The sequence below is a fragment of the Brassica napus genome, chromosome C7, assembly GCF_020379485.1.
Source record: "Brassica napus cultivar Da-Ae chromosome C7, Da-Ae, whole genome shotgun sequence".
Taxonomy (NCBI): domain Eukaryota; kingdom Viridiplantae; phylum Streptophyta; class Magnoliopsida; order Brassicales; family Brassicaceae; genus Brassica; species Brassica napus.
Genome location: NC_063450.1, coordinates 44,317,165 through 44,325,228, shown reverse-complemented (window position 1 = coordinate 44,325,228; position 8,064 = coordinate 44,317,165). Strand labels below are relative to the sequence as shown.

The window sequence follows — 8,064 nt, the reverse complement described above, 5'->3', positions numbered from 1 at the left end:
TGTGGATCAACTCCCACAGCTCCTAATTGGAAGAATCAGATGGAATCCACCGAGGAATCGCAACGTGAATTGGGAAGGATGGGTTTGGAGTGCAACACCGAAGGGTACACAGGTGGTTCGGGTTCGGGTTCGGTCTCTGCTGCCAGTGCTGTCTTCGGACTCTTCGTCTTGCTTTTCATTATATTTGGTGTCGCCGCGGGGATCTGATGCGTGTGTGTCCAGAGGCAAAAGGCTATAAACGCAGCCAACATCAATAACTTTCCAGGTTAGTAATATGAACACCTAACGAATTTGGGTTGGTGTTATTTATAGTGTTGGTAACGGTTTGGAAGTAAATATAATTATAGGTCAAGTGGTAGGAGCTCAGGTGGCTCATGAAACTGATCTCAAGACCGTTCAAAAGGGAGAAGCTGGTTATAAAGTTTGATTCGTACTTGTTCACTTTATCTTATGTCTTTTACTCATCATGCTACGTACTCTGTTTGTTTGGCTAGACTCAACGCTTCAGCTTATTTTTAAGGCTGAACAAACATTTTCATCTTGTCTTTAATTGGTCATATGTTCAAAGTTCTTTGATCTAGATGGAATATATTAGTTTGGGCTCAAAAACTCCAATATGTCCGGCTAAACAAACATTTAGAAAATTCACTTGGCCCGAACATCTTTGGTTTACAAAAAAATATGTTTAAGGATCCTAACCAAACAATATATAGTGCTTACGGGGCTAAAGATTTTGTTTATTGAAGTGTTGAGCTAAATGCGAGAAGGAAAAGATGCGAAGAAGGACCCATATCGAAAAAAAAAATCGTAGATGTTGATCATTCAAAAAGGGAGATGTATTTGTACGCACTCGAAACGGAACGCAAGCTCACAATAAGCGTGGGACCCATTCTGAGTCATCGAAGGAGCTACCAGACGACGCGAATTTCAAATTTTTACTTAAACCGCTCTACTCACTCAAATCTGTATTAAATCAATTCAAAGTATAAAGAGAGCAGAACAAACAAAGGAACGGAAAGGAAACAAACTTCAGATTTTAAAGGCCTTTCCTTTATCTACAGATTTTATTGTTTCGATATCGATTGAGAAAAATTCCCTCTGGGTAAGAGTTTCAGATTTTGTGATTATGGAGACCAAGTTACCGATGACTAGTCATGGACGAGAAAAAGCGGTTCGGGTGGTGGCTAGGATCAAGCCATCAGCAGCATATCCGAGTGTAAAATCATCATCATCATCAGCTGTATCATCAGTTCACAAACCCAACGGTGATAAATCCGAGGCTGTTTCCATTTCGTTCGGAGCTCAATTCCCTGGGTAATTCCGTGTTCTTTTTTTTTTCACTCTATTCAATCTGATTATATTATTGATTAATATGTCCTATTAAATTAGATGTCCGAAAAACCAATTAACGATAAGTGGATTGAACTATCTATCTTATATATATTACTTAGATCTTTTCCAAACTTCTGACGTGGAAAACTATGTCTTTAATATGTCCTAACAGAAAAGCCATGAAGCTTAATTGTACTTTGGTTTCAGTTTATGAGTTATCTGTTGTGTAAAATCTATGAAAAAGAGAGACTTTAGATGAAATCAACAACCAGTCCAGTCACAGAGTTTTTAAATTCATAAGCGACCCCAAGCCTAATTAACAGAATAAGTTTTTTCTTTTTTTTTTTATGTTGTGGCAGTTCGAAAGATTCATATAAGTTGGACTACTGCTACGAAGAACACGAAACCACGAGTTTAATTCTCACCATGGAGATTAAGCCTCTTATCTCTACCGTCTTTGAGGGTAAAGATGCTAATGTGATTGCACACGGAGCCAGATGTAGTGGAAAAACACATCTTATTCAGGTATTGATTCCTTGAAAGGTACTCTCTAAATCATTTTAAGTTATTACTGACGATAAAAAATGCTGTAATGGAGTTATTATGTTATGGTTTTTTTTTTTTGTAGGGGTCTGAGAAGGAACCTGGATTAGCTGTCCTTACAATGGATGAGATGTTATCCATGGCTGAGGAAAGAGGATACTCGATTTCAGTGTCGGTTTACGAGGTCTGTAATGAAACAGTGTATGACATCTCAGACGAAGAAAAGAGAGCGGTGTCTGTACTAGAAGGTGCACAAGGGAAGATCCAACTAAAGGGACTTTCTAAGGCAAAGTCATTAGCATTAAGTCTCTCAGTGTATCATTCATATTTTTGCTGGTTAATGTTATTAATGTTTTAAAGTTTGTGCTTTCAGGTACATGTGAAGTCACTCTCAGAGTTCAAAGAATTATATTTCGGTCTCAAGAAAACTCAGAAGCTGAAGGGTGAACCTCCTCTTCGGAGCCATAGAGGTGTGATGATACATGTAACTACTAATGGTAGCAACGTCAGTTCAGGATCCATTGGGAGGATGAACTTTCTTGATTTGGCAGGTTGAATATTTTCTATCACATTGTTAGTGTGATTATCTTCTCTTAGCATCTGATGGGTCTTGTCTTGCCTCTGACAGGATATGAGGACTCCAGGAAACAAAACAATGGTCTCGGTCCTCTAGAGATTACCAGAATCAATAAGTCGATATATGCTTTACAGAACGTCATGTATTCCCTCAACGCAAATGAATCTCACGTGCCATATCGGGAGAGCAAACTCACTCGCATGCTGAAAGACTGTTTACAAAGACCCAACAGAACGTTGCTGATCACTTGTTTGGTAGACATTTTTGCTGGCTGTTGAATTGTTTTAGGCTTACACTTCACTGCAGGCAAGGCAATGCTAACCATTTCTTTGATCATCTTGTTTCAGCCTCGGGAACTCAGCCAAGACTCGTTTTACATGCTAAACTTAGCTTCACGTATCTGCTTAGGCAATAACCGAGCCATGGCTAATGCAACTAAGAAGAGCTATGGTCCTGCAAGATCTATTTCTTCATCTTCTGTCGCTCAAAGGAGGCAAACACCTTTGAATGTGACTGCTTCTTCTAAACAAAGGACTGAGCTAAGGGGGAACGTGAGTGAGAGAAAGATTAAACTCAACACTTCCACTTCTGCAATTAAAGGAAGGTAACACTTTATCAGCTCTAATTTACTTGCTATACCTGCATATGTTATATTCAGTTTTAGAACATTAAATAATGATGGTTATTTTTTCCCCAATGGTTGAAGGAAACTGTTCGGTGAAGCAAATGGTTCGGTGAAATCTAAAAATAACTCTAAGAAGGTAAATCATCACTTGTTCTTATTCAGATAAAATTTCAGTAGTAGTTTAGCTAGACTCGTTTTGGATTTTTGTAGATGGAAGGCAAAGAAATGATGGCAGTGAAAAAGGTTGAGATCCTTGTTCAGGATTGTTAGAATAATGCTCTTCAGTTTCTTTTAGCACTTCAAATGACACTTATGTTTATTTTGGTGCAGGAAATTTTCACTTCAAAAGTTGTCTTGAACGTTCAGTCCTCCGCATCAGAAGAAGTAAATGAACTTAAATGGAAATGCATGGTTCTATATTACTAAAGCATTACTTTAACAAGCTCTTCTGTTCTTTAAATTTAGGAAGTCTGCTCGCAATTTATTGTTACAGATTCTCAATCTTCTTTCCTAGTGAAGGTAATATTTTGTAGTATTGTTAATGACAATATTTTTATTCAGTGGTTCAGGTTAACGGTGACTTCTTTGCAGGAAAATTCTGTCCCGGCTCTCTCAAGTTCCAATAATCTTCAGGACACACTTTGGAAACATGAAGAAAGGTTTTCAGAAGCCACTAATTGCGTTGACGCTGTTGCATGCAAAGGTGAAACTGTAATGTCGACAGTGAAGGGTTTGGTTTACCGAAATATTTAACTAATTTGTTCTTTGTATTGCAGCTCAAATTGTAGAGAGAGATGACAACCGTTCAGACGCTGAAGAAGGTCTCACTCTGTTTTGTGAAGGTAGGCAGTGAGTCTTATAATGTTAATCTGAGAGCCCTTAGTTCATTTTCTTGCATTTATCCTGTTTGTAGGTGAAAACTTGGAAAAAGAAAACACCAATCTGCTAGCCAATGAAATTACATCACCACCGCTCAGCCTGCGGCTTCAAGAGCTATCCAACAATTTGAAGTCCATATGTAATACCTCAAACCAACCATCAACACCTGAGAAGTACCAAGCTGCACTGACTAAATATCCTGAACAAGTACCAGAGCATGGAGATATTACTGCTGAAGCTGAGCTAAGAACACCAGAGAGAAGTATGCCTTTAAATGTTGGGTTTAGTCCTTGGAAGACATTCAGTGCGCACAGCTCTAAACTGAAGGTAATAAGAGTTAATAGTCATGGTTAAAGTTGTTCTTTTTAGTTGAACAGAAATTAAAAATGTTGTATGTTAATTGTGGTTGGTTGACATAAAAAAATTTTGTATGAAAATGCTGCAGAACTCTGCGGTTGGTGAGTACCTCAAGTTCCTAAACACTGCAGATAAGTAAGTTGTCTTAATCTCTATAGTAAAATAAAGTTAGTATATTGATAAACAAGAGAGACATGCATCGTTTTTTTTTTTAGAGTATCATAAACTTTCCATATTCTGATATTATCTGGGTACAACTCATTGGATCCAAATTGTTGTTTAGATCACAATTTGAAATCATTTCTACTTCGGTGTGATAAGGAAGTGAACTAATCTATTTTGTTCTCATTATCTTTTTGGTGTTTACAGGGAAGATCTAAAGAAGCTAAAGGTTAGATGACTAGCGTGATCAGAAAAATATTAAATAGTTATGGTAGAATAACTAATACGTATGCACGGCTTTCATTGATGGATGATATAGGGCATCGGAGAAAAGAGAGCGACTTATATAGTTGAGCTCCGACAAGAATCTCCTGAACCATTTAAGAAAGTAAGCCTCACCTCTGCTATTTTCGTGATTTGTGAATGAGAAATCTGATGGGTTGGTAATAATGGTTTCAAATGTTTTCTTTATTTAACGTTTTGTTTAGTGGAAGGGTGTAGTGGATGTGTTAGTTGCCCATGTTCACGTAGTAGTTAGTTTGTTTATTTAGTTTTGTATTTAAGCATGAGTTGTGAAGAGAATGACAGAGAAGATAAAGTTGTAGTAACTTGTGTTTTGTTTTATTAGTTTGTTTTCACAAACTCTCTTAGCTTTGAGGAGGGGCCTTAATTGGCATCAAAGCAACTTGTGTTCAAAGGTATCAAAGGGGTGATTAGGTTCACTCCTAACAAAATCGCATCTCTATCAGTATACATATGTCAAAGCTCTCTCCTAATTTTGGTTTTTTAAATGTGAAGTTCAAGTTTCATTTTGGGTTATTTTATAAGCTTTCTCTTATCTTCCATTGCAGCTGGATGACTTGAAAGATATTGGACTCTCAGAAAAACAGGTAAGCTTGTTAGTTATATCACCACATGTCCTGTTTATTTATTTTTTTGGGGTGAAAAGTTGGTTACCAAATCATAATTTTGAGGATTATCTGGAACTAAAGTTGGTTATCTGGAACTAAACTCAACTGTGAAAAAAATTAGATATATGAATGTTGTATCAAAATCAGGTTTATATAGATAGTGTGGTAGAGATAATTGAGATTGTTATGATGATGATACATAATTTCAAGCACATAGGAATGTAAGTATACTTCAAAAATTGTAAATGCACCTACATGTGTAATGGATTTTTGCATTGATAGATTAAGGGAATGCTAAGGAAAGAGATTGGAGATATTTTCCAGTAGCCGGACCGGAGTTGCTCCGCTAAGAGTTTGAAAGATTCTGTATATGATCAATGGAATAATAAGTTAAGGTGTTTTGCGTGTAGTTCGTTTTAATGACAACTGTGTCGTGACCTTCTACTGTCGGATGATTTGTGTGTGTGTTGTTGCAATGTCAAAGAATCAAAATTTCAAATCAATCTTTCTTTATTATCTCGCTGTAAGTGAATCTCCCCAAGGTGTTTTCTTTACAACCAAGAAGTCCCATAATACATTTCAATAATGCAAAACCAAAACAAACACATCCTTGACGTTGTGCTGTTGTTCTTCATAATGCTATTGAAACACAATCTCCAGTGAAGATAGAGATCAACTCAGGCGCCACCTCCTCATGCTTCTTCACAAAATTCTTCAAAAACCTCAGCTTAGGACTCGTCAACGCAGACGAAATCGCAGGCATTTCACCGATCAGCCCTTTCGACACAAGAGCTCTGATCACATTACACCTCGGCAAAATGAACTTCTCCAAGCTGAATCCAAGGACAATAGGTGTCGAAGCCACATCCTTCAAAGCCCAACCCATCTTCCCCACAAGAAACTCTATCTTACTCTTCACCGTATCCGAAGCCAATCCAATACACTGAGGATGTCTCTTGATAATCATCAACGCCTCCTCTCCAGTGAACCCCAGCTCGACAAAAGTGTCGACCGAACCCACAATCTTCTCCTCCGAAGTGCCTACGCATTCCGGATACTTCTTAACTACCGCACGCACCTCCTCTTCCGTTAAGCCGCACTCTCTCAAAGTCTCGAACGTCTGAGTAATCTTCTTCTCCGAGTACTTCAGCAAGTAAGGCCATTTCTTGAACGTTGACCAGACCTCGTCAACGCTAAATCCTAGCTTTTTGTAGATACACACTTTCATCTCTATAGTCTTCTCGCTCAGCTCGTAGAAAACGTAGAGAGCGTTGACGAACTTTTTGGAGGTAGGATCAAACCCCATGGAGACGATCTTCTCCACCGACTCCTCGAACCTCTCTTTCCCGCAGACTGGCTTAGCTTTGGAGATCAGCAAGTTGAGCAATAGCTTGTGCGGCACTCCAAGCTCTCTCAGAACAGACACGTTCCGTGTCCTGTTCGTCTGCTTCACATTGTCTTGATCTTGGAGAATCTCTTTGACGTAATCGAAGTAACCAGTGATTGACACGTGTCCTCTTTTTCCTAAGATCTTGGGGACTTTCGAGACGATCTCCGTGATCTCGGAGCTCGAGGCCCCGTTGAGCTTGAGGAAGTGGAGCTTCGCGCGGAGGGTTTTCTCGGGGTTTTCGACGAGGAAGCGCGGGTAGGTGGCGATGATGGTGGAGATTTGCGGGTCGGCGAATCCGTAGCTTCTGAGGAGTTTGAGGACCGAGTCTGGGTTTTGTTTAGAGTCGAAGTTGGCTTTCGATGAGATCGATTCGGCGAGTTTTGGAGTTAGCCCCAAGGAGTTGATGAGGTAATGGACTGTGAAGCTCTTTCGTTTTCGTTCGTCTTCGGGGGTTGGATCTGATGCGGTGGCGGAAGAGAAGGGAGAAGCAAGAGCAGGTGAGGCTTGTGGGAGGAGGAGATTTGATAGTGGAGATATTAAGTTCCTCCATTGATGTAACTCGCGTGACCTTCGAGTATTGAGTATCGATGAAAACATTGAGAAGAAGGAAGAGAAATGAGAAGATGGGGGACTAGATTGACGGCGAGAGAGAAGAAGCCGGTTCGGTTTAGGGTTTATGATTATTATTACAGAACCGAATGTTTAGTTTTGAGGAGTTTTGTCGTAAAATCTATTGTGTGGGCCTGTTGGGCTTATTAATAAGTCTGGTGGGCTCTTTGATTTTTGATATAAATAAAACCTTACGCACCAGTGACTAGTTTGATTTTTAAGAATCACATCAATCATGTCTTAAGGTATGAAATGAGTTTTGAAAATGTAGTTAACCAGTAATAAAACATGGGAACATGATATAAAGCTGCCGTCGCTCGTATTCGATGGTGGCATCGTGGCTAGAGGCTGAGCTGTTTAGTTTTTTTGTGGGCCGCAGAGAGCATATCAACGTTGCGACACGAAATGTAGTGTTTGAATCCACTTCCTATTTGGCAGGAGAGGCAGTTCTGAGCCCTGATAATTTTCTTCAGTTCCGGGTCCTGATTGACACGACAAGAGAGAAGCTATCTAGGTTACAATTGTGGTTCATAACTTACGTACACAGCGAAGCGAACCGGTGCGCCGATGCCATCGCTCGTAGTGTCACAAGAGATCATCACTATGCTTCGTATATTGAGAAAGGTGGCCCTTCTTGGCTTCTTCCTATGATTCGTGCAGATGCTGTTGGCACGGTTAA

At 39.5% G+C, this 8,064-nt stretch overlaps 2 protein-coding genes across 4 annotated transcripts; one reads left to right on the top strand and one right to left on the bottom strand.

Moving 5' to 3' along the window:
• Positions 1-804: 804 nt before the first annotated feature.
• LOC106348295 (kinesin-like protein KIN-10C) lies at positions 805-5,910 on the top strand. Of its 3 annotated transcripts, XR_007325849.1 has the most exons (19): positions 805-1,314; positions 1,692-1,857; positions 1,961-2,161; positions 2,249-2,426; positions 2,504-2,706; positions 2,800-3,056; positions 3,159-3,213; positions 3,288-3,320; positions 3,408-3,461; positions 3,543-3,596; positions 3,669-3,780; positions 3,854-3,919; positions 3,991-4,283; positions 4,402-4,448; positions 4,683-4,704; positions 4,795-4,863; positions 5,104-5,173; positions 5,327-5,365; positions 5,669-5,910. XR_007325849.1 is itself a non-coding variant. In XM_013788011.3 (18 exons), exons 1-18 carry the CDS (start codon positions 1,127-1,129, stop codon positions 5,711-5,713), a joined length of 2,082 nt encoding a protein of 693 aa, XP_013643465.2. In that variant the 5' UTR covers positions 846-1,126; the 3' UTR covers positions 5,714-5,910. The 3 variants fall into 3 exon arrangements, 2 of the variants coding, with proteins under 2 accessions (XP_013643466.2, XP_013643465.2); XM_013788011.3 differs by lacking the exon at positions 5,104-5,173 and having other exon boundaries at positions 846-1,314; XM_013788012.3 differs by lacking the exons at positions 3,288-3,320; positions 5,104-5,173 and having other exon boundaries at positions 845-1,314.
• On the bottom strand, positions 5,879-7,473 carry LOC106348296. The gene has a single exon (XM_013788013.3). It carries the CDS (start codon positions 7,371-7,373, stop codon positions 6,018-6,020), a length of 1,356 nt encoding a protein of 451 aa, XP_013643467.2. The 5' UTR covers positions 7,374-7,473; the 3' UTR covers positions 5,879-6,017.
• Positions 7,474-8,064: the final 591 nt, after the last annotated feature.